We start from the raw sequence: 26,099 nt of genomic DNA on the forward strand, positions 1-26,099 counted from the left end.
TACATGTATGTTTAAGATTAGATAATGATAGAGAACCAGCAAATATATGCAACATAAAAATGTCGACAATCATGCCGTATAATTATATTTGTTATGATTATACTTGAAATTTTGCAAGTATTACTATTGGTTATGTCACGGTAAGATCAATCTAGTGCTTCATAAACTTTGTTCACAATATGCTGTTCATCACTTTTTTACACACAACTTGACGCTTAATTGTATGATGGGGTCCATTTTTAAAGTTCTAAATCAGATCTTCAATCATTTTCATCGCCGTCAGCTGGAGTGGAAGCTGTTGTTTGTAGCTTGAAATTCATTTCGTTAGTACTTCTGCGCCCGGCGCGAGAGGGCGGTGGGAATGGCGATATAATATGCTGTTTTAGGCTTTGCATGAATCAGATTACGAACCTTGGATTTGTAATTTTTGTAGTTTAAAAAATCTTTGGAAGAGTCGTTCTAGGCGGGACTAACGTTTTATCCATGAATATTCATGAGGCGTATTCCGACTATCGTCACTCCCATATATTCTCTCGCGCACGAGTACTGAGGGGGGGGGGGGGGGATCACGGACATGGCTCCTCTGGTGGCAGGGGTGACCGGCCTCTGCGGGTTTTCAAAAAAAAAAATGAAGAGAAAGGGGGGGGGGAGGAAGGAAAGAATCTTGAGTTTAACTATCTAATACCCCTATTTTTTTCAATTTCAATTGAGAAAAAATTAAGGACGTTACCATATTGCCCCTTTCAAAACAATCTAAATCTGTAGACAGAGGGGTGGATTATACAAGCTCCGCTGGCAACACCCCCCATTCTAAACCTGTTTGGATACTAATCTTGACTCATTGTCATCGGAAATTGATATAAACGGAATAGAATAAAATATACTGTTCTATTTTAAATACTGAATATTAGGCCTATATAGCAGCTACTGTATTTAGATCATGAAGAGTGAGATGGAAATAGTACATACCTCTATTAAGGTGAACTTGTGCAGGCCTTCTGCTGCTTTATAAAGCCTATTTAGTTTCACCTGAAATAAATGTGATAAAAATACACTCGCTCTTTTTCCGTACTACCCTTAATACTCATCACGATGCCTTCAATATTTGTTTTTCTCATTACTTATAGGAAAATAAGAATATATAGCTGGAAAAAATCCTGTCAACAAAATTCATCTACGCATGGAGTAAACAAAAATATAAATAACTCGATTTCTTTAAAATAGAAGTTATTATATCTGAAGATCTAATTTTAAATACTCTTCATGGTAAAAACCATGTATAACGAATTTAGCTGCGGTTGTGTTTTAAAAAAAAATGTTGTGTTCTATATGAACATTCTAGACTCATGATGGCGCCGTTTATCATTTCAAAACGGATCCATGAAACTCTTAAAGAATGTGCATTTGTATGATTTCAAATTATGCTCAATTTTGTCCTTTTTTTCTTCATTTTCTTCCTGCTTCTGTTTCTGTCGAAGAAACTCCCTTAGAAACAAGTCAAAGAAGCCTTGTTTCTGTTATTCTTACAAAGAGTTGCGATTGATCCGATCAGTGGCAACTATGGAAAGCCAGCAACATCAACATCTAAAATGCATGTTTGTTCAAATTATTTTCTAGATGTGATGTTTATTCATAAATTCATTGTTTTCTTGGCAATTCAGTGTGTTCTCCTTTGTTTACAAAGGATATTTTGCCAATTTCCTGTAGACAAAATTACGACACTGATGGATTTTAATAGAGTTACGATTGATCGGATCAATCGCAACTCTTTGTAAGACGGGGCCCTGGTATATTACCAGTTACATATAGGAACATTCTTTTCTATATCTGTGTCTTTTGTTGCCCATTTGTCCTTCCAACTTTCTTGATTTATTTATACTTTCCGTCCTTTATGGTTAACATTCTGTCGTGGAATATACATTATTTGGCGTTAGGAAACTACCCAATGGATTTTTTTCTTGCACGCACTCTAATAAACTTATCATTTTATTAATTTAATTCATTCAACTTAATGAGACTAATCTAAACTTGATTTACACAGCCATCTCGCCACTTTTCGACTATGCGGATATTTTAATTGATTCCTCTTAAATAAAACTTAAGAAACAATATTGCAAACCCTCCCGAATCGTGCAAGTAGAATAATAATGAAAGTCCATCCATGTGATCATAATCTCCAATTTACAAATTCATTCAGTTTTAAAATGGTGTAAGAAATATTTTGTATACAAATCAGTCCATGATATATTGTCTCCAGTCATGTCTGAAATGTTTCAACTATCATCCCATCTTTATTCACTCCGTAATTCTCATAACTTTGCTTTACCCAAACCCAAAACAGAATATACTCGTCGTACTATCCAATACAGAGGTGCTTAACACTCTTCCCCACCACATGAAATTATAGGAAAATATCGATTCATTCAAAAAGGCCCTAAAAACATTATTCCTGACTTTTTGTAGACTTCAGTTCAGATATCTATTTTATCATGTATATTGTAAATATAATAATAATAATAATAATAGCGGTATATTTACCCAGGGTAGCCGCTTCAGTTCCGAAAACTGTTCTCCCAGCGGGCCCTGCTATTATTACCCCGGCTTTAGCTGGGCTGCCTAGGCGCTCAAGCATTCAAGTACCCATTTACCTCACCTGGGTTGAGTGCAGCACAATGTGGATAAGTTTCTTGCCGAAGGAAATTACGCCATGGCTGGGATTCGAACCCACGACCCTCTGTTTCAAAGTCCGAAGACTAATCCACTGGGCCACAACGCTCCACAAATATGTTTCTTCTTAGATAATTCAAACTTTGTTAACGTCTTTATTGTAAGTCGACTAAGTTTTTCCTTTCCTGCTTTACACGTTTATCTATGTTAGGGACCCCTCAGTAAAACAGCGTTGATATTTTATCAACGCTGAGTAGGGCAATCCCTCCGTCTTTCTTATTGATCTTTTCTTTATGATTGTAAATATATATCATTGTTATTGTTTTTAATTGACGGAAAATAAATACAAGACGATAAGTACAATACATTTGGATTTCAATTCTGTTTTTCACTCCTCCGGCGGGTGGGTAGTGGAAGGAGGGGGTATTTTTGTATTGGCAATCTTGTTACCCAATAAACGTAAAGCAAGGATATGAAAACACGCTTATTATCGTGATTTGGTGTATGGGCATCAAGTCCACCTAATAATGACAGCGGCCCCAGAAAAAAAAAGCAAAATAGAAAAACTCAATATTACAAAACCATGTAAATGATTAATGTGAATATATCTATAAAAAAAAAGTATAAATCAAAGTATGCAACAAACCGTTCGTTATTCTAAAGGTTTGTTAATCCGACAGTTATATAAACTTCGTTATTTCGAGGGTTCGCGAGTCCAAAAATAAAGAATAAGGTTTGTTAATGCGAAACTCTTATTGCATGAGCCGTTTTATTTTATTTTGGACTATCGACCCTTCGGAATAACGAACCTTTAAATCATCGAACTTTCGGATTTCCTTCTGAATGTCGCTCTGTCGGAGTATTCAAACCTTCGGAAGAACGAACCTTAGTTCGTTTTCGGAATAACAAACCTTTGGATGAACGATGAATGAACTTTCTGAACATCATACCGTCGAAATAACGAGCTGTAACCTACACCTTGTTCATAGTAGCTAACTATTCCTTCAAAAGATACCTTTGGATTTAAAAATGCGATTGACTCTAAATCTTTCTTCAAATGAGGATAAATGTTCTGGCGTTGTATAGGTAAGTAGATATCAAGATGCCTAAGTCGTTGCGAGTGATGTTGATAGGTTGTCCATAATTCTCTGAAAGATTCTCTTCCCACAATCCTTGGTGAAAGCACTGCAATGAGGCGTTATGATGACGTTGGTCATCGTAAGTAGTGGATGATTTGGAGGCAACGGCTCTGGCTCAGTCACATCAAGGGCTGCTCCGGCGATGGTACGGCTTCGAAGTGCGTCAGTCAGGTCATCGTGGTCTATTAATTCTCCTGTTAAAGATAAGAACTTATATAGGCCTATTCGTCCTATTCAGTTTCAAAAATTACAAACATAAACATAACAATAGGAGACTCATGAACAGACAAAAATCAGTGAACTGTAAGCATGGTAAGTAACTGGCGTACAAAAGGGGATACGGTATTACCACCAAAAATAAAATGATTTTTGCCGCCTTCACTAGTATGCTTTTTACTTCGAATTAATTCGTGAATGTCGGTGGGTCCTCTTCTTATAACTACTGTACTGGCAGTTTCATTTTTTATAAATTTCATTGTACTTATTAATCATGAATTTGGATGAAGCGTTTTTGTTAGATCGCTTCGCTTGCTCCATATTTTCGGAAATAGTTCACCAGGTGAATCCCCTCAACATTTTACCACATTATGCCAGTTGTATTCATGGTAATAGTGGTTGATCGTAGTAACTCTGAACTAGATAATGGTCCACCGTCAACAGGGGCGGATCCAGCTTTCGCCAATAGGGGGGGCCGAAAAATATTTTCATCAACATTTTTCCCGATTGGCCGCTATAATCTGATATTTTGTTTGTTTTTCAGGGGGTAGTCCTAACAAAGACTGAAGTTTTAGGTATATGTTAGTTTTTATTGTTATAAACAAGATAAGGTATCTCATATGGTCTTAATATATAACGCGAGCGCGATGTGCGAGCTATTTTTTAAAATATATTTTATGTCCTTAGAACTGAAGATTCTGAGCATTTTTTATAATCATGAACAAAGATAAGTATCCAACTAAACAATGCGAGCGCGAAGCGCGAGCCGAAATTTTAATATAGTAACGTGAAAATGACTGTTTTCAGTGATTAATGAAGAGGATACAAGTATCACCAATTACATAATGAGAGTGCGAGCTCAAAATTTTTGATATTCCGACCTGAAAACTGGACAGTCTAAGCGCGTTTTTATTTAAATGAAGAACAAGCTGTGTGTCTCAAACAATCAAATGCGAGCGCGAAGCACGAGCTTGATTTTTTGATATACTCACATGATAAAGGAGCGTTTTGACAAATTTTGGAAAGAATTTCCGAAGAGGATAGGTATCTCACAAATTAAACAATGCGAGCGCGCAGCGCGAGCTGAAAATTTTGATATAGCAATTTGTGTAAATCAAACAAAATAATGAAAGCTTGATGTGCGAGCTAAAATATTGTGTGCAAATTGATTTCAGAACTGGATATATTAAGTGTCATTTAATCCTCTTGAATGGGATTCATTACACAGGCAATGCGAGCGCGAAGCGCGAGCGAAATTTTTTATATAAAGTCTATTTTCCAATTCTTCCCCTTACCCTTTTCTTGTTTCCTTTCGGGGTCGGGCCGGTTTTTACGAGGCTGTAAATTACACATCATGGGTATAATACCTCTTTCCTACTTTTCTTTCTGTTTTTCGTAGTTTCTATCAAGTTAAAGAGTACACTTTTTCTGCAGGTTGTCAAAAAATAGGGGGGCCGGGGCCGGCTCGGCCCCCTCCTGGATCCGCGCCTGGTCAAACATGACTACCGGGAATATTTTCAAATGTTTCAGAAAAATTGGGTGCGTATAGTTGAACCTGCGCAAAAACGTTAACAGCCTCAATACCTTCCCGGTGCAATTCTGCAACGTTTTGACCGTATGTTTGCATCCTCGAGAATATTTCTTGACTGGCATTGCTCTGCACCTTTATCGGTAAAATACGTACACTATCAAAGCTGTATGTACCTCTTTAAAGAGCATTAAACTTTCCATGACCAAACACTATATATAAAATAATATTTCTTTCAAAAGGAAACTATATTTATGAACAACAGCAAATGAAACATCACTCTACCTACCTCGAGCGACATTTATGATGATTGCGTTTGGTTTCATTCTTTGGAGCTGATCTTTCCCGATGATATGACGGGTTGCTTCTGTTAAAGGAAGAGACAGCACCAGGTAATCCACTTGAGGTAGTAGATTATCTAGCGAAGGACAGTATCCTGCCTTTACTTCGTCTTCATCGGCTTTAGACCTAAAATAAAAGGACTATTGTTTTTTTTTCTTCGAAAAATACCATCTAAACAGATAAGGGCCCTATTGTATAAAAGTTAGAATAATGGTTACTTTACCATCCAGTGGTAACTACCATGGTAACGATGCTAAACAGCTAATCAAGAATTCCATTACAGTTATCATCAGATTGTAAATTCAGTATAATTGTAACTTTTCTGCAACGAGTCCCTAAATTGTCAATCATGGTGGTGAGGGATCGATGGGTAAGGTGATCAAGGAGTTAAAACTAATAGGAGTTTATAGAGCATTCAGTTTCATTATCATTTATTCTTTTTCATCAAGAGTGCATTGTAAGTTAAATGTACCTTCTATTCCGGTTGTAGTACAGGGTTTTCATCTTGAATCCTATAGCTCTTCGCGCGACCTCGTAACCAATGCCTCCCATGCCGATAATGCCAAGGGTCGAACCGGTCACTTCGTGGCCCAGAAAGTGGAAGGTTTCCTCCATCACAGTCTCTGATCTGGCCGCGAAGCGATGAGCTAGGTCGACAACTGCATAAAAACGAATATAGAATATATCAGATTGAGATCATCGCTGAATAATAAGAGGAAATGTTGCTGAACGATTCTCGATACTATTTTTTACACAATTTTGTCATTTTTATGTGATTTCAGTGAAAACAAAATAAAGCATAAAATAAAGCATAAAGACTCAAATGACTTTTCGGGCTGAATTATAATCAATTCAGCCATTTAAAATGCCTATGTTATTTAGAACTATAAAAAAATAAACCTATTTTGTCATACCTTCCGAGTTTCTCCTTGCAGCGGAGAGCAGTAGATTGAAGGCCATGTCAGCACATGCATCGCTGTTCGTACCTGCCCCAGTACAAACCCTGACGTTGTACTTCTGGAGTAGCGCAAGGTCAAGGTGGTCTGTGCCAGCTGTAACGGTAACAACTGACTGGATACAAATAAGATATGTATAGGACTACAGGTAAAGACGGAGAACGAAAATTAAGTAATAACCCAACAGAAACATGTGGCTATGAGTGACCCTCTACCTCCTCAAAGTCTCTCCTCTAAACCGTGAATCTCCTGAGCATTAAAAGTAGTAGTCAGCCCTCAAGAGAATCAGTGGCTAAATGTACAACCATGCCTCCTAGATCTCTTAAGAGCTAGAACCACTTCACCCCTTTTGTCCATTGACTTTTCACATACCCTAGATCGACTCCTGGATACACCACTGCCAGAGAGCAGCTAGCAGTCATTGTCAAATACCTTATCCAGTGCAATACCACTGGGCCCCAATTACACTCTTCAATTTCTTAGTTTACAGTCAATCCACAAACAAAAAATATATTTAGGACGAATCCTTATATTTATTACAAATTATTGTCCGTACGATGTATTGTAATTCTACCGATTTCCAGTGTAACTTGTTATTTGAAGCATATCTGGTTTGATTTTAAAGAAGTTTCAGGCAACTACAATTCAAGTGTCTTATCCGGCCTGCTCGAGACTAACACTATGAGCAATACTCCGTTTAATATCCAGTTTTTTGTACGGTAGCATTGATATTAAACTAAAACAGGTTCTATGTTACCTTTAATTTTGTCATCCGATCCAAAAGTTTTGGGGATAGCTTTGGCATGTGGTAGGACGTCACGAGCATAGCATCTATCTTAGCTGCATACTGTTCAACCTCCAAGCAGAACTCCTCCCAGTGTATGACATGATATCTCTCATGTACTTTCTCTATCATCTTGAGGTAGGTCTTAAGAGCCTTCGGAATGGTCATCAATAACCACCCAGATTTTAGCTGGGGATCACTTGCCATAATCTTAGAAACCAGTTATAATTTAATTCGACCCAAGTCAAATTTTTCAATAAGTTTGGGAATAACATGAAACGTATAGTCATGGAATTGGTACTAGTCAGAAATGTATGACAGAATCCAAATGTAGATTTGCCCAATGTTGAACACTTTGTAGCAAGCACTTGTTTTCTTCTGCTAATGCCAAAGTGCATGTTTGCTCGGTCAAAGGACTTTGTAACCGATTTTTCTCAATTGCAGAAAAAGGAACACACACACACCCACACACCTCCACACATGCACAACAATCAATTGAATTTATTTGATAGTAGTCTTTTCCCTATACATCTTTGGTATATTTTGTCCTATATATTAATATTGTGAAGATTTAATTTCATGTCATAGTTCTCTTCTTCCTCCTCCCGCACTCTCCCTCTCAATTGTTCATTTAATCACACCAAAAATGGCTATACACATATCTCTATAGCGCAATTGGTCCATATACATAATATATTGGTAGATCGAGTTCATCGTCCACTGACCCCATCAAGGATTAAAGCGTTCAGATGTGAAATCCAGCGTCAAATCTCTAACTGTAAGACCAACAAACAACCCTTCCTTTCTACTCGCTTCCTGACTATAGGCCAATGATTGTCTAACGACTAAGTCAAACGAAGGAAAGATCAATCTAGCTAGCAAAGTATTAATCAAGTATTTCCAGAAAATAAATCATTTCTAAAATTCAGTATCTTATTTGTTATCACATTTTAATGAACATTTCCGAGCGTTTTACTAAATAAATTTTCTTCTATTCATTAGATATAATTGTTTCCAGCAGAAGGTGCCCCTTTAACTTTGAATAACTAAGGTTTTAACGATTATCCTTTTTATCTGGATTTGGTTGTTTTCATTAAGACTGAATATATATATATTATAGTATGTTTGTGTTTTATAATTATATTCAGAGAGATTTCTAGATTTTATTTTGTATTACTATACCTTGTGATAATAAATTGTTACAAAAAATATACACTGATTGATTCTTAGTTTACTTTTTGACTCGAACCCACGATCTACGGTTCGATAGGCAGACACTTTACCGACTGAGCCAACTTCGCTCTCTCATCATCATCATCATCATCATTATCATCATCATTACCACCATCATCATCATTATCATCATCATCACCACCACCATCATCACCACCACCATCATCATCATCATCATCATCATCACCACAATCATCATCATCATCATCACCATCACCATCACCATCATCATCATCATCACCACCACCACCATCATCAGCATCATCGTCATCATCATCATTATCATCACCATCACCATCATCATCATCATCACCATCACCATCATCATCATCATCGTTATCATCGTTAACACTTTGTCTTTTTTCCTCTTTGTCTCCTCCGCCTCATCTTTAACATATGTTTTTTTTTAAGTTTTTGTATGTTGTTCTTTTTTTTCCGTGGGGGGAGGGGAGTCCAGGTCCACATAATACATGCTTAATGATGACTAAATACATTATCACATCTCGAAAAATATGGAAAATTGTATAATTTCAAACAAATGAAAGTCCAGCTATACTAGAACATATGATCAGTATAATTATTAGAACGCCATTAATTGAAAAACGTTGAAAATTAACAAATTTATATAATCGTACCCATGAACAGGCGCAGACCCGGTTGTGGCAAATGTTTCCTGTTTGGTGGTCATAGCCTATAAAAAACACTTAATTTTCCGTTGCCTACATTAGGAAAATCCTGAAAGTGCTCCTACAAGGCCCCGATTACACTGTACACCTAGTGTTGAGTGCAACACCATGCAGTCGGTGTTATGAATGTACGTCTATCACACACGTATTTGCTGAAATACTCCATGACGTTTGACCGAATACTGTAAAAACAAACAAACCGAACAGAAAGTCATGAATGTGTGTTAATAACAGCGGTTGAACTAACACCATGATGAATTTAACACTGGTGTGGGACGATTGGTGTGCTACAGGAACACCGTCTTTAGTTGGATGTAAATGACATCAGTAATTATAGACCGGTCTCAAACTTAACATTTCTAGGTAAACTCATCGAGAAGGCGGCATGTACTCAACTAGCTGATCATATTGAATCTAATAATATTTTTGATCCTCTCCAATCTGCCTATAGGCCAGGTCACAGCACTGAGTCAGCTCTGATCAAAGTAAAAAATGACATCATGTTTTCTCTTGACTCAAATAATGTAGTTTTTATGGTGCTTTTAGATTTATCTGCCGCGTTTGATACAATAGATCATAACATTTTCATATCTCGGTTATTCAATAGAATAGGCATTAGGTCTTATCCTGGTTCCAATCATACCTGTCTGGAAGGACTTCGCAAGTTGATATTGATGGCACATTGTCAAATCCCATAACTCATCGCGCATGCAGTTTTTATGGCAAATGCGCACTCTGTGTGTGGAACTGTGACTGTACTGCAGAGTGACGAACGATTCCTATTCAATTTTATTTACAGAGGCTGCAGTAAATCTGTAAATGCAGAGAAAACCAACAAATGTTTGGAATTTTGGAGTTATATTCGCTTTGATTTCATTTATCCTATAATAATTTGAATATATTTTAGAAATTGAGGCACAGGAAATACTATTTTTTTTCATGATAAATCGAGTGCGTAGCTTTAGGACCCCTTCTACATCGGGCGGCGAAATCAAGAGGTGTTCGGAAAACACGGCGGGATTTTCGTATTAGTGAGTTTTGCGATATTTTCTTCTTGGTTAACAATCTTTAGAATGTTTGCCACAAATTAGTGAAAGATGATTTGTTGAAATATTAGAATTGGGATAGTTTTTATTGTTTGAAAACAAAGTGCGTAGCTTTAGGTACCCCCATCATAAATTACGACGTCTCCAAAACGCAAGGTCGTAAGAAAAATTACAAGCGAATATTTTGGACGTTCATATCATCTCCGTTGAAAGCCAAGACCAATTATTGTCATTGTGCGCATAAACCATACAGTCTGGCGCGCCATTGTGATGTATCAACCGCGCCATTCCAAATTACAAATACCTTCATGACCTGGCTTTGTTCGCCGACCTATAAATCATTATAAATCGCCGAGTCGTCTTTAAAATACACTATCTTTACTTCGAACACTATAGTTTGTGCATGCACATCCGAACTCTTGGAATACCCGATGCAGCAGGTATACAAAGGATGACTGTCACTGGAATAGTATTGTAGATTTATATGCCCGTGTACATAGTATATTCTGAATTCTGGTTTCACTCTGCGCTAAAATCAGTTTGCTTACATCGTTTGTTTCTTATGATTATATCGCTCTTTCCTCATTCATTAGTGGTGCATTATAATAAAGCAGTTTTATTGATTAGTTTTTGACAATTATAAATGATTTGAGTGTGATAGTGAGCTGATTAATTTATTGAACTAATACTGTTTGAGATTTTATCCACAATAAAAGTACAACTTTAAACCAGGGGAGCGTTTCATTTATAAATGACTTGTTAGACGGTTTATCTGATGATCTGATAGTTACCATAGTAACAGTGCTTCTCAGTCAGTCGAAATCAAAGAAAGCTGTCAGATCTGAAAAGTTGTCAGACAAAAATGTTTATGAAACACTCCCCTGGCATTTAAATAAACTCGAGTTTAAAATAAGGGCAAGAAAATCAAATTATTGTTTATGTAGATATATGCGTTTATGATCATCAGCCTCATCACTGATGAGGGATTCGTTTCATAACAGACTTACGATTATGGTAAATTAACATTATGGTAACTACCAAAAGGACTAAAGCAGCTCAATCAAACTCAAAGTTGCCATGATGCCACACTTGTAAGTCGTTTTGTAAAGGGTCCTTGTGGCCTGTTGCAGAAAGAATTGCTTTTAAAGCCCGGCAAACTATACGATTCGTTGCGATCCGAATTTCAATGATAACATTTGATATGAAAATTCCAACCAATACAATCTTAGCAATAAGAGTTTAAAATAATGCTAGGACTACTGAAATTTAAAATTCAGTATAGTTCGAGCCTCCATATAAGAATATAAGCAAATTCAATTCAAAATCGTAATTACATCATCGGCTGCGATTTAAAGCCGATTTGGAATTTACTCCGACCACAGGGCTTGCCGCAAAGCAAAATTATTCATAGCATTATGCCAATCTTCAAATAATATGATTGTCCTTCTTGGAACTTTCATATTTAATGCAAAATGCGATTAGAAAAATCGCGTGGTATCGAATCGCATATGTGCCCTGGGATTGACGCAACTAAAAAATCCCTTATGCGCGCGTTTCATTGGTTGAAAATCCAGTTGTGTTTGATTGAAACTCTTTCTGCGACCAGCCCAGATGATCATGTTCCGGGCGCGTTTCATTAAAGTACGTGCTGGGCGTGTTATCCGACGGTTACCACAGAAAGTGTACTTCTCAGCCAATAAAAATCAAGGAAAGTTGTCAGATCTGACAAGTTGTAGGACAAAATGGTGATCATCCTGGGGGGCGTTTCATGAAAGGACTTGTCGGACGTTTTATCCGACAAGTCCCATTTTATCCGACAGTTACCATAGTAACAGTACCTCTCAGCCAATCAACATCAGAGAAAGATGTCAGATCTGACAACTTGTCGGACGAAAATGTTGATGAAACGCCCCCCTGGTCTCTCGCACCATGCATTCATCAATGACGTAATGTGTTTGATACATGCCATGAAAGCCATTTTTGTTCGTGTTGAAACGGTCCCCATAATGGACTGACAACAAATATATCCTCATGACACTTCATACATGAGTTCTTTGCCTGACATGGCAGCATCAATGTTGTCGACTGCCCTCTTCGTCATAGCGTCTAGTGCTTCATTCGTGCAGGAACTGATGTGGGGCGTGACGATGACGTTGTGCATGGCTAGGAGGGCGTGGTCATGAGGTAGAGGCTCTGGTTCTGTGACGTCTAAGACAGCACCACCAATGGTTTTGTTCCTGAGAGCATCCACGAGGTCGTCGTGATTGACTACACCGCCTGAACCAATAAAGAATGTTGAGTGATAGATTAACTGTTCAATCCAATCAGTAAAGAAGTAACTACAATGAAGATGTTTCCAACATGTCCAATGCAATGTAATACCACTTTGATCATTTTTTTTTATTCTGCAAAACAGCTTTATTTTGTCATTAGAATTCAAAATTATTCTTGCTCATCTATGTCTTAACGTGTCCATTGATATAATGTATTAGATTAAAGAGGAAAATACAACTCTATGACGAGGTAATTAATTCATCATAAATCACTCGATTTTTATTATAGAAATAACCGAGAACTCCGTTTCCATTTTGTGGTACGCATTATGATGTCACACTTAAGTGTGACGACATTATAAAAAAAAATATCATTAAATACTAGTACCTAATAACGATTAAGAAACACTACTGACTTTCCACATTGTTTTGAAATCATGCGTCACTTTTGAAGAACTATCACTTTATGTGTCGCCTCTTATATTCTATCCAAGAAGGAATAATTCTTGCAATCTTACCTCTTGCGATGTTAACAACGATCGCATCTGGTTTCATGAGTTTAAGGGTGTCTCTGTTCAAGGAATGCCTCGTGTCGGGAGTAAGTGGGGCTGTGATGACGAGGAAATCAACTTGTGGCAAAAGGGCTTCAAGAGAACAACAATAAATTGCTTGAACTTCTTCCTCGTCTTCCTTCGATCTTGAAGAAAAGAAACCCCAAACCTTTCGATTATTTTTCATTTCTTGAAATCGCACATGTTGCATAATGATAGTGAGATTACGAGATATAATTTACCCCTCAAATAATAAGCCACTTCAAATGTTAAGCTATAAGAAGTTCTTTCCGGGTGGATGAAAACTTAGAATAAAGATTCTACTGCTTTGTGTAATCATATAAATATTATGCTTTGCATGATTTCTTGTTGATTTAATCAATAAAAACTTGAAGAAAAACACGACAAAAATTACCTCTGATTGCGATTATGATAGAATATTTTCATTCGAAACCCTCTGGCTCTCTTGGCTACCTCGTAACCAATCTCCCCCATGCCGAAGATACCAAGACTGGATCCAGACACCCCCTTGCCAGTCAGCGCTATTACACTATCCCAGTATTGGTCGGAATCGGGAAGGTCACTCTTTACAGAGGCAATACCTATAAAAATGAAATCAAAGATCGTTAAAGGGGAATACGACACAGATTCGAACATTTTAATACATAATTTCTATTCAAGCGAGAAGTATGAACATTCAGCACACTACCCCCTCCCCCAAGAAAAAAACTGATATTATTTGACCAACATTAGTCACGTAGGTACTATCGCTAATACTAATGGTCGCTCAAAAATGATCAATATTATGTGAAAATTTTTGACTAACTGCTGATAAGATCCCAATAAATATGCAACTTTTTTTCTCCAATTATTGGTCAAAGTCCCGCAGTAAATTTGATAACACATTTGCATCGGGTAATTTAGATTAAGGCTAAGTCTACCCCCAACAACAAACAGGTTTAAAAAATGGTGATTCAACATTTTCGAAGAATATTCAAACATTTAAAACTACAGTAGGAAAATGATTGATCTCAAGATTCATATGAAAACTCGTAAAAAAGGAGTTTTTAATGACATAGATTCACTCATTGGTTTATATATATATATATACATTATAGTCTGCTTCAGTATTTAAGGAATAAAATAATCACAATTGGTTAGTAAAATGCCGTACAAATAAAATCGTAGATTTCAAAAGGAGCGTAGCTCTCTAAAAAATGAAAGGTTAAGTCACTGTTCGTGCCAGTGCCCATGATGTGACCCCCAGAAGAGAATTCAAAATTCGTTTCTGAAACAGTCGTGAAAAATACGTCTTTTCATTGGCTACATATTCATATAGTGCATAGCTATATTGCCTATGTGTGAAATTATTAGCAAACTTAAAAACAGCTTTTTTTTAGTTAACTCTCTTATTTTACACCAGGTTTGGGAGAAAGTATCGGTGTTTTACCCGTTTTAATTTTCTGTACTAATCAACTCGCTATTGGTGGACTTGGCCAATAAGAGAGGGATATTTATTTACTTTAAACTGGTTTCAACCTAAATAGTTTTAGGACTGTAGTGTGATGGGGTCTTACTGTCTGTTAACTTGCGAGCAGCCGCTAAGAGGAGGGTCATAGCGAAATCTGCACAAGCATCTGCGGTGGCGCCTGGTGAGTTTCCTAGCTTGACCTTGTACTTCCGGAGCAAAGCAAGGTCAATGCCGTCAGTTCCTGTTCCCCAGGTCTGAAAGAGCTAAGAGGTTTACAAAAGAAAATTGGGACCTTTCACAATCCTCACGGACGCTAATATTAGGGTCCCCTAACACAAAAGTTAACGCTTAATCATACACCTGATTTTTAAGATTGATTGTACATTATAGTCAATAGAATCAAACGTAGAAAACTGCTCTACAATCAATGCTAAGCTTTGTGTTACAGGGGGGTTACAGGCCCTACAGATCTGCTTTTCGTGTGCAAAATTCTTTCCCGCGACACCCGCACCATACATGCATGTACATTACGACTGATGGCTGGAGATATTCGAAATGCAGGACCTACAATAGATTATGACATGGATAAGAAAGTGGTTTTTCAAACAAATCGAGTACATATTGAGTGGGGAAAAAGTTACTGAATTAAGGCTTAGATATAGATCATTACAGTCCATCGAATCGGTATTGCCTTAATGGCAATTGATTCCATGGGTCAGATCACCTCTCCAGCCGAAACCATTTCGCATGCGTTGATATGTACACAGCATATGCAATAGGCCTATACATTGTGTACTAGAGGCATATCGTTTGTGTAGGAGTAAACAATAGAAAAAACCCCTCAAAATCGACTGAAATTCAGACGTATTTGCGGGTTTTTTTCTTTTGTATACTCCTACACAAACGGTATGCCTCTAGCACACAATGTAATGGGCATTATGTTTTACTTTCCCCAGAAATGGGGGATTAGATTCAAATTCCCGGGGGGACCACTTCCATTGATGAGTGGATACCAGGCACGACCATGGGGTTTCGAAAAGCACCCTAAACAAGGGAAGCAAGTTTTTTCCAGATTATGAAAATGCATCTCTTAACAAGTATTTAGCTTGTGAAACCCTACAAGTATTGAAAACATATCCTCCGTTTCAGTATTTTAAACTTTTGCATCGTTTTTGACACCCTTATAACGTTATATAGGCCTATACGTAACGTACTTGCCCACTCTTTCCCTTTTTACGCGTGGTCGCGCCTGGTATCCACTCTTGAATGGAAGTGGGCCCCCCGGGCGGCCTCTCGAGCTCTGGGAGGAACCAAATGTGGCTTTGGAAAGTCGTCCTAAATCGGATATATCGTTGTTACCATTGTAGCAACCAGAGTTTTGCACACGAAACGCAGATTGAATGTTTCCGTTCCAGATGCGAAACGAAAAAAAATCTCATGTCACACAATTTGCATTGCAGGACAGAGTTTTACGACCATGACGACGGGCCCAAAAGTCTCTTCCAAAATCAACTACCGTCGCAAATAAGCGTTCGCGTTCTCCAACGAAAGGTCGGGAATATGAAGGGTGGGGGGGGGGGGGGCAAACATTGGTTGAAACAGAAGACTATTTGTCAAATCAGGGAACGAGCAATTGGAAACCTCGAGCAAATCTCAGTGCTTTCGTAATTTATTTTATCATTATCATTATTGCTTACTATTATTGCTATCATTATTATAATAGTATTATTATTATCATCATCATCATTATTATTATTGTTGTTATTATTATTATTAGCAGCAGCAGAATAAGAAGTAGTAGTATACTGCGCTTGTCCCTTTATGCCTTCACCGCTTACAATGAATCAATCATGATAAAACTACAAACTAAGAGATGGGTTTATACTGCCTAAATTCTGAAAATCGACAGTTATATGGCAAACCACTCCAGTAATTTGAAGCGGACACAGTAAAAGTTCTGTTTTGCCGGTAATCATGGTAACAAAGTACTTAAATGATTCGTTTTTTAAAGTGAACATTGGCGATTCAAAATGTTGGCCCATCTTTTGAGAAACAGATCATGGGCCCGTTTCATAAAGGACTTACAACTGTTGCAACTTTGCCATTATGGCAACTACCATGGTAACCTTGGTTCTGATTGGCTGCTGAGCCCTGTTACCATGGTAGTTGTCATTATGGCAAAGTTACAACAGTTGCAAGTCCTTTTTGAAACGGGCCCCAGGAGCACAGTATACTAGTATTCAGTTTCTGGAACGGAAGGCGTCATGTTTGATAATCATTGTAGCTACAGATTCATTCACCAACTCTCCCAGCATGGCAGCATCCCAAGAATATCCGACACTTTCTCCTTTTTTAATAGTGGAACAGCCTTCTCCGTCTCAAAGCGATTGATTATCATAATACACCTTAGAGTTAGTGTTTGTTGTCTGTATTGTGGACATTAATATCATAAACATAGTAAATTGACTCAATTCCGTCTTTAACAAACAGTAAACAAAAAAACAATATAGCAGCTATCATTCTGATATATAGCTAAGAATAGGGATTCCCTTCCTTTTCTTAACTGTAGATCTTAGATTTTTATTACATCAAAAGACCGCAAATCTAGATTTTTAAAGAAATGGGCCTTCGCACATATACGGACACTCACTCACTGCCCAAACTCAATGGCCCGTATTCTGAAGTCGGGTTTAAGTTAAACTCAGGCTTAAAGTTGTGGTTTAAGTATGGATAGCAAATTGTTACATAAATCACTAATGGTAGAGATATCATATTTCAGCTCATTTGGCTCTCAAATCATTCCTAATTGTTTAGGAATTATAAATAGATGATTGTCTTCACTATCGATGAATCAGGAAAGAACACAGTAAACATAAGAAACATACAACTTAATAAAAATTTTGACACTTTTGACTTCCCCTAATTTTAGCACAGAGTTAGACCATGGTCTAAATTAAAACTGACTTCAGAATACGGGCCAATGAACATAATGGAACGAATGCTCGTCTCGCATCGTTATACGCATTTACTGAAATTCCTAGGAGGGCCCGATAGTCCGGTTTTTAATTGAGCGTGCGACTATTGTTCCCTCATTATTGGAGGATTATGTAAGTTTTGTAATCATAATAGCAAATGTTCCATTCGATAATTATTATCGTAGTCTCGATTTAAATCGGCCGCTGACCCGTGATTTCATAATAGGCCTACATTAATGGAAAGTTACCACATAAGTATTTTATTTTTTACTAAACGGGACCGAAGGGGAAATAAATTATCAGAATCGGATGCTTATATAGAGCTGAAAGCAGGATGAGTCAAGTATATAGCTTTATTATAATTTTTTTTTCACAAATAAGATCAAGTAGGCCTACAGTACTATTTGCATAATTTGGCAGTAAAGACTGAATTCTGGGAATGTAATGAGCTAAGTTTTTTTTCGATATAGGCTACGGAGCTTGAAAATAACACATTTTAAGCACTGTTTTTATTCATGGACATGATATTTAAGTATCTCACCAAACTGATAATCCGAGCGCGAATCTCATAACCTCTCCTTACATTCGTATATCCCTTTTCTTCTGCCGCCCCCTGCCGCCGCTGCTACACCCCAACCTGTTTCTGCCTCTGGGACCCCGAAAAGGGAGACTACGAGGTGTACATACCTTTACATTTCTCATCATTTTCAGTTGAGATTCTTTGATGAAGGCGGTGCAGCTCATTACAAAAATAATGTCTATCTTCACAAAATACCGATTCTCATCCTGGAGAAAGTCTTCCCACTGAATGACATTGTATCGCTCCCTGAGATCCTTCCATGAATGAGAACATTGAAAGGCGAGAGGTACAGTACTCAGGATACAAGGCTTGGACTGGTCTTCCTCTGTAGTCATGGTAACGGGATCACCCTCTCAATCTCACTCAGGTGGTTTCTTGTATTTAAAAGAGAAGAAGATGGTAAAATATCACCTTTTACTCTGTATACGTTGCACAGCAAGCCGAGGTATTCGACGCAGTAATATAGGCAGAAAGGGCAGCTTCGTCCTCCGGTCGGCCCTGTAGTGGGATTTTCTGCAAAGAATAAGAGCGGTTGGATCATAACTGTAAGGGAGACGAAGTTATACTTGACGCACGACTGGTGAATCTTTCTTGTGCTACGTAAATTACACGGTGTGTCCCAGAAAAAAAAGGAAACCGGGATTCCCATGTTTTTTTCTACAAAGGCGAATGAATTGTGATATCTAATTTACATAATCATATAATTCAATTATTCCTCTTTATTTTGATAGCTAATATGTGACGAACACTTCACGCATTGAGCAAAACAAATTTGAAATTTTAATGTCAAAACCAAGTTGCGCAGAAAAATGGGACAAGATCGGTTCATGATACGACGAACGTGCTGGTTATTCGACGGTTGGCTCAATTAGCACACTGATCCCTGAAATGAGAACATGCAGATTCGGGTTCTGCGCAAATCATTTTTGATATGCCTCGGTATTTGTTATTTGTAATCTGACATGCGTGAACGATTTGCTAAGCTGTTGGTTTCAAATTGGAGATGAGATTCCACTCTTGCCATGAGTATCAAATTTATAGTGGGAGGTATACTGTACTATCCCTGATTAGTACCTAAGAACGTGATAAATTTGAATAGCTCTTTTGTATGTTCTTTTGAATAACTTTTTGTAAACCCTTTCATTCGATGAGAAATAGTGGATCACAGCTTGCTACATGCACATCTGTCACTGTGCTTAGTTTGAGCACGGACATCCGTGGTTTGAGCCCGGCGGGGGGGGGGGGGGGGGGCAGTCAAGTATATTGCTGTACACACGCGTGACCAAGGAATTTCCAAACACCCCCTAAACGAGTTTTTCTCTGTGTGCAAAATAACCCCCTAAACAAGTTGTCGCCAAAATATGACCTCGGGGAAAAAGCTTGGGAAAAAAAATACCCTAAACACGTTTGGCTAGTCTTTAAAAAAAGTTTTAGGGAAAAAAACATACCCTAAATACGTCTGACCCTGCGATTGACCATTGACCAGTCTTTCAAAAGCACCTTTTTTCTTGAAAATCGGTGTTTTTGATACCCTTAACGAGTCCACTCGCGGACCGCGTCCAAAACTGAAAAACACCCCTTTAAACGCATGTTTTTGGTCACGCGTGGGTACAGCAATATATTTTACTGGTTTGGGACAACTCAGGGCCCCGCACGTCTTACAAATAGTTGCGATATATATTCAAATCAATCTCAGATAGGGATTGCTGAAAAAATGTGTAGTGTAAGATAGGCCTACGATATTAATTTCAGATAAGTCGCAATTTGGGTCTGAATAATCTATAGCAAACCTTTACAAGACAGTGCCCAATTGTTACAAGTTCCCGAGGCGTCTCAAGAAAATGACGGAGTCTCCGAGTCCGAAACATGTAGGCCTATACATCGTTGCAAGAAATTGAAATAAGGTCGATTTGGGGAGGCTGTTCAGTGGAGACTGCAGACTGCTTCCAGTGTCCAAGATGTCTCTCGGACAGGGGCCGCGGAACGGTTTTCAAAGTGGGGGGGGGGGGGGGCTGACCATGCAAAGATCACAATCATATATGGTCATTTTTACGTTTTGTACACGGTTTTATAGAAGCCCCCCCCCCCCCCGCTTCCGCGGCCCCTATCGGACACGTCTCTGCGACATCTCCAGTAGTTACAGAGAGGGTGTTTCGCTCCACGATGAACGTGCAAAGAGCAAAGTCTTTGTCGAAAATTGGTGAATCACCCAAACAGCAGGACTCTGGACAAACGACATTAATTATTTTACAGGACGAAACTGCTGTTCCGCGACTTTCAAACAAATTGCAAGCAAACATTTTAGCTTTAAGTTTAAATCCACAATTAAATCTTTATCAGGGGCTGGATTAATTGTAATCCTTGAAATTTAGAGTGTGTTAATTATATCAATCACTTATAAACACCATATAAATCAATAATTATGACGTATTCCAATGTTCTTTTCCACGTACACGCCATTTAAATAGAAAGTTTATCCCGACTATGAATTTTATGTTTAACGTTAGGCGAACTTCCCTTTAACTTCTTCTTGTACTCCAAGAATATATACGCCAGTGATCGGCAATATGCCCTTAATTAAAAACCACCTCTTTCGATTCGCCTCCTACCTTTGCATTCCAACAGGCAAAAGCGCTCGCCCTTCAACTGTTTTTCTGGCTCGCTCACGAGTCGAATGGTACACCGTGACACTCCGCTCTCCGAACGTACTGTAACATACGCTTTCAAAGTTTTATTATTTTCTTTCACTATTGCAAATCCATCGAGCTTCAAACCCTTAACATCCGATTTCGGTTCAAACAAAGTTAAAATCAACAGTAATATCATAGAGCTATTCCGGTACACAATCCGTTAAGATAGAATCTGCGCTTGGGTAAACTTTGGAACCAGAAAGAGATAAATGGTATGTATCTAAATTTACCTCCGTTGGAGACTGTCACACAATGGACACCTTGAGTGTTTGTACACAAAAGCACGTAAAAGGCATTGTGTCAATCGGCTGAGCGAAGTACACGTGAACAACGGAAAAGGGTCAAAATTGCCGGTCAGTGGGGGGGGGGGGGGGGGGGGGGGTTGCCGAAAGATAGACTATTCTATCCTGAAGATGAGACCGAAGATGTGAATAGGATATATACCCAACAATGCAAATGTCATGTTTGAGTTCCCTTTTTTTATTGGGCGAGGGGGGGGGGGGGGAAGAGGAAAAATACTTGGTTAGGGTGGTTGGGGTACCTGTACACTCTAAACCGGGGGGGGGGGAGGGTCGCTCCCATGTAATGCAATATGGGTAGGGGTTGGGAAAATTTATCATATTCCCAAATGGACAATATCTAAAACTCCACATTTCGATTTTCATCAACAATTTCACAGGTTCACCTCAAAACCTTGACTACTCCATCCCCTTCTCTCCCCCTCGCTCTCTTTTTCTTATTCCTTTTGTTTTCCTCTGGCTGATTTTCAATCCCAATGTCTTTAAAGGTTACTTACTTATTCTATTACTTTGAAGTCAAGTGAAATAAGTCATTGACATCTTCATATAAACAAGAATGAAACTCAGGGTAAATTTAATATATTACATTCAAAATTTATTCATGAATATCTTTCTGATGTGTAATTGTATAATGCATATGCTAATTTCTCTCACAGAGAGAGGGAATTGCAAGGCATGCACAACAGCATTCCTTTTGAAGATTGAATATTTTAGGGATCTTGTGAATGAGACATAATAGGGCTTAAAAAAGTAATTTCTAAAGTTTAATGTCCTGTGGAAGTGCAAAGGGACATTATGTATTGAAGAATATATAAATAATTATCCAGCCGATCACGTTTATTCTTAGTACATTGTTTATCTCTCATCAAATCCATTTTCATAATCATAATATCTAAATTTAGTTGGGTTTTTTTTAACTTGAGTTCATTTTAGAAGCAAAGAAAATGATTTGGTGAAAATATCTACCAACTCATAGATTTACATATACAAGAGCTTTTATTATTCTCGAACAAAGAGGAAAATACCAAATCACAAATGCGGACCGACCAGCTGACAACTGACCTGATTTTCTAAAAATTTGTAGTGTTGGAGAAGAATGTAATTCCCTTACTTTACCATAAAGATACAGTAAATTTACATATGTACATCTAGATTTAATTAAAAAAATCACACATATATATAATCATTTACATATACTACACTCATTCAAACCCTTGCTTATTTGTTAATACAGTAACTGTGCTAGCCATTTACACTGGAGCTTCAGACCATTCAAGTAACTATTCAAGTGCAGCAGACATGTTTCAGATATCACTATTTGTTTAAAAACTATTTTACTGGTTCTAGTTATTTATCACAGACTTCAGCTAGGTAACTCTTATTCTATAACAGCTGGTAGTCAAAGTTTATGAATATGAATATTGCATCAGTGATCATGATTCAGCATACACTATTATGGACTGAAGCTATAATCAATACGTAGAGAATCATCTTTCTTAAATTTCAAATTTCCCCTTCTGAAAGAACCACCAATACATGCATCTTTAAAAATTTTGTGTTAAAAACATATGATTGCCATATCCACAACTACTAAGTAAATAATCTAACCACAAATGTGACCGTTCACCTAAAAATAAGTTGGCCAAAATTTCAGAATCTTATTAATTTTGAACAGAATTTTCAATGTCATGTCATGATTTAAAATTTATAGGGGGGATTGGACCATAACACACAACCCCCCTTCTAGCATTCATGGAGAAAGTAGAACAGTTACTCTTTCAGATAAGCAAATGATTCTAAATTTTGATTAAGACTAAATTAATATATGTATTTCTGTCAATTAAAGACAACATAGTCTGTTGAAGGTTGAAGGCAGCTTATTTAGGGATTTTTGAGGCAGATGGCCACAAAGTCTTCCACATAATATCAGACCTATAGTACAAATCACACTTCAAGATTACACAATTCGGACAATTTCCTTATTGTTTTTCTTTTACACAAATTACTGCAACATCTGACCAATAAAAATTTGTTGCACGCAATGATTTAAAATTGATATCTAAACAAATATGTTTGTTAAACTATTAAATATATTAGATTGCCCTTTTTAATGAATAGGGACAATCAATGAAGCATAACACTGATATTTATTCAAAATCAGACTTAAATCAACACTTAAAATTTTAGCTTGTATAACTTCACAAATGTGCTTTCATGAGTCTTATGCAAATAAGAGTTAACGTAATGTGTGGATGCTGTTGCACAATCACTACTGCATGATATCTTATTAGATGAAATATATTTTTTTTCCAAAGATGTAAAACATGGCTATATTCCTCAAAGATGATATAAAGTCATCATTATTGTAATACATTGCAATCAAATGAAGCACTTCTTTAAAAAAAAATCAAATTCATTAAAACTGCAATCTTTGAAATTTCATATAAAAACAAATCAACAGAAGAAATAGTGCATGTAATCGTGTTACGCTATCAGTTTCCGCTATTAATTTGCATAGGAAATAACAAATTCATAGCTGTCTTATTCACATATAAGTCAGATATTGATTTTGTTATGCCCAATTCATTTTCCCCTATTTATTCAAATAAATATGTTATGGTGGACTTTAATTGGAAGCATTGCTGGAACTTTTCATTTGGCATTCTATGGAATAGTGGCATCAAAACACAATTGCACAACTTTCTCTCTTATTTTAATTCTTTGCCTTCACAGTCCTTTTTATCACATGTTATATAGCCCTTTATATCCTAAACGTTGATAGAAAACCCAGCTAATCAGATTTTGTCAGGAAATGCACTTCAAATGTGATTAGCCATGTAGACACACACAGTCTTAGTATTTTAATAGACATATTCACCCTTCCAAACTGTGTTTTTCGATAAAGTTCAATGGAAATACTATATCAGAAAATGGGTAAAACTTTTATTCTAACTAAAGTTCCATTAGGAGCAAAGCAGAAGTCCTTTAAGACAGTACAGCAATTTTATGAAATTGCCATATTCGTACTAACATATGAATATCAAGGCAGTGTAAATCTTTCCCATACACCATACATCTTAAATAATACAAAAATAGTCCCTTTGTCTTCCCTGATCTGTTTGAAATATGAAAAATGAGTCAGACAGTTAACCCATTGTCTCCTCGAACAGGTTAATCCCTGTATAAAGTCAATGGGAATTACAGAACTCAGTAGTCGATGATCTAATTAAATGATCCCAGAATAGTTGTCACATTGCACTTACAATTCTTACCTAATTCAATCATATAACCCTAAAAAAACTTGTAACCCCATCCTCATCAGATTGGAACAACTGTTGCTGGATAACCTGTTTCATCCCTACCAAGACTGGCTTCAGCTCAGTTGGAATGCTAAAGGGCTTATTCTTCATACGTCCTTGTAGATATACAACTTGAACAACCGTAGCTGGATCATATGTGGCATCCCTTACAAGACTGGCTATGACTTAGTTGGAATGCTATAAGGCCCTTTGTTCACATCTAGAGCTTGTAGACATACACATCACTTTGAGAGATCATCATATCTTTCATCAAAACAGCTTGATCTTTCACCTGGAAAATGATGATTGTGATAGCCAAGGGAGCGACATATGGATTATCTTGCTAAGGTCTGTGAGTGTGTTCAATGTTGGAGCAGTATAAGTTACAGGTAAAGACGGACACCTGAATGAGGCATGTCAAGGCATCAGGTTTCCAAAGAGTGCTTTCGTTCCAATGCTGTAGGCTGTTTCTGTGGACCTTGAGAGCAAAAGAGAGAAGCATGCAAGTTTAAGGACCTATTGAATATAAATAAATCTGAGATTTGTTGACATTGCAAAAGAAAATTTATAGTATGTCGTGAAAAATTACTAGTACTGTTTAAAAGCGTGTTGTAACACTACATCGAACATCAAACTATTCAGATTTCAATCTTAATCACAATGAGTGTAAACAAAGAGTGTTTTTATATGTATATTTTTACCAGGGATGTCAAGTGGAATTGTTTAACATAAGGGACATTCATCTGTAATGAGTCATTTTGTACACATAAAAGAGGTATCCCTACTTTGTCTGCGGGAAAGATGCACCCATATCCCAAAGTGGCTTACGAGTTACAAGTCCTTGTCTCAAACAAGAAAAATACCTCAGATACTATTCCCAAACACAAAAAATGTATTGCGCATATTATCCCTAGAGGACACCTTCCCATTAGGACAACTCCTCAAGGACAACCTGACAACTCCTTCGAGGGAAACTTGCCAGTCACTAAAGGAGTTGTGTACCCAGGCAAGTTGTCCAAGAATCACCCTGAACAACTGAACTTGAGGTTCAGCAGTCTTACATGTATAGATATGAAAGCATGGGGGATGATCCTCACATCGTGTCTGAGCTAAGGTCTGGGTCTGCGTTCTCTTTCAGGGCAGAAGGCAACGCATGCAAGTGGCTCTTGTTTCCAGATGCCCCGCTGATGAGCTGGTTAACCCTCTTCTGAAGCACTTCATAGTTTCGTTTCATCTGCTCATTGTCTGACTGTGCCTTGCCAAGTTGCTGTTTGGAGAAGAGGATATGGATGAACTTGTCAGGAATGGGGTATTTCAATTTCTCATAAAGATAAGGTTAAGTACTGACTTTCAATTGGCTGATA

General features: G+C 37.5%; 3 protein-coding genes across 7 annotated transcripts in view; all 3 read right to left on the reverse strand.

The window, feature by feature from the left end:
* Positions 1 to 2,048: 2,048 nt before the first annotated feature.
* On the reverse strand, positions 2,049 to 7,923 carry LOC129269446 (glyoxylate/hydroxypyruvate reductase B-like). Its single transcript, XM_064095520.1, has 5 exons — positions 7,606 to 7,923; positions 6,807 to 6,963; positions 6,365 to 6,551; positions 5,840 to 6,018; positions 2,049 to 4,000 (listed from the first exon to the last, which is right to left on the reverse strand). The coding sequence occupies exons 1-5, from the start codon at positions 7,837 to 7,839 to the stop codon at positions 3,774 to 3,776; spliced, it is 984 nt and encodes a 327-aa protein (XP_063951590.1). The 5' UTR covers positions 7,840 to 7,923; the 3' UTR covers positions 2,049 to 3,773.
* A 1,445-nt stretch (positions 7,924 to 9,368) lies between these two features.
* On the reverse strand, positions 9,369 to 21,404 carry LOC129253728 (glyoxylate reductase/hydroxypyruvate reductase-like). 4 transcript variants are annotated; one of them, XM_064095518.1, is made up of 7 exons: positions 20,501 to 20,594; positions 20,238 to 20,321; positions 18,555 to 18,960; positions 14,999 to 15,155; positions 13,837 to 14,023; positions 13,389 to 13,567; positions 9,369 to 12,874 (listed from the first exon to the last, which is right to left on the reverse strand). In XM_064095518.1, the coding sequence occupies exons 3-7, from the start codon at positions 18,780 to 18,782 to the stop codon at positions 12,627 to 12,629; spliced, it is 999 nt and encodes a 332-aa protein (XP_063951588.1). In that variant the 5' UTR covers positions 18,783 to 18,960; positions 20,238 to 20,321; positions 20,501 to 20,594; the 3' UTR covers positions 9,369 to 12,626. The 4 variants fall into 4 exon arrangements, with proteins under 4 accessions (XP_063951588.1, XP_063951586.1, XP_063951589.1 ...); XM_064095516.1 differs by lacking the exons at positions 20,238 to 20,321; positions 20,501 to 20,594 and adding an exon at positions 21,057 to 21,404; XM_064095519.1 differs by lacking the exons at positions 20,238 to 20,321; positions 20,501 to 20,594 and adding an exon at positions 21,057 to 21,391 and having other exon boundaries at positions 18,555 to 18,821.
* Positions 21,405 to 22,009: 605 nt separating this feature from the next.
* LOC129253727 (kinesin-like protein KIF15) overlaps positions 22,010 to 26,099 on the reverse strand; it is a 35,969-nt gene continuing 31,879 nt past the window's right edge. Inside the window, exons 34-35 of one of the 2 annotated variants that reach the window (XM_064095521.1) lie at positions 25,833 to 26,002; positions 22,010 to 25,213 (exon numbers count right to left, since the gene is read on the reverse strand). In XM_064095521.1, coding sequence (XP_063951591.1) covers positions 25,153 to 25,213; positions 25,833 to 26,002 — 231 coding nt within the window. In that variant the 3' untranslated portion in view covers positions 22,010 to 25,152. Of the gene's footprint in view, positions 25,214 to 25,796; positions 26,003 to 26,099 lie in introns of both variants that reach the window. The other variant, XM_064095523.1, reaches the window with a different exon arrangement.

This window comes from Lytechinus pictus, chromosome 2 (assembly GCF_037042905.1).
Source record: "Lytechinus pictus isolate F3 Inbred chromosome 2, Lp3.0, whole genome shotgun sequence".
Classification (NCBI taxonomy): domain Eukaryota; kingdom Metazoa; phylum Echinodermata; class Echinoidea; order Temnopleuroida; family Toxopneustidae; genus Lytechinus; species Lytechinus pictus.

What these genes read in the sequence shown, in the direction of transcription:
- LOC129269446 (XM_064095520.1), bottom strand. Translation starts at nt 7,839, where the DNA reads ATGGCAAGTGATCCCCAGCTAAAATCTGGGTGGTTATTGATGACCATT. An exon ending in ATCGGATGACAAAATTAAAG is followed by an intron (nt 6,964 to 7,605) that starts GTAACATAGAAC and finishes ATTTGTATCCAG; the next exon opens with TCAGTTGTTACCGTTACAGC. An exon ending in CATCATAAATGTCGCTCGAG is followed by an intron (nt 4,001 to 5,839) that starts GTAGGTAGAGTG and finishes TATCTTTAACAG; the next exon opens with GAGAATTAATAGACCACGAT.
- LOC129253728 (XM_064095516.1), bottom strand. Translation starts at nt 18,782, where the DNA reads ATGACTACAGAGGAAGACCAGTCCAAGCCTTGTATCCTGAGTACTGTA. An exon ending in AAATGATGAGAAATGTAAAG is followed by an intron (nt 15,156 to 18,554) that starts GTATGTACACCT and finishes TAAACCTCTTAG; the next exon opens with CTCTTTCAGACCTGGGGAAC. An exon ending in CGTTGTTAACATCGCAAGAG is followed by an intron (nt 12,875 to 13,388) that starts GTAAGATTGCAA and finishes TTATTGGTTCAG; the next exon opens with GCGGTGTAGTCAATCACGAC.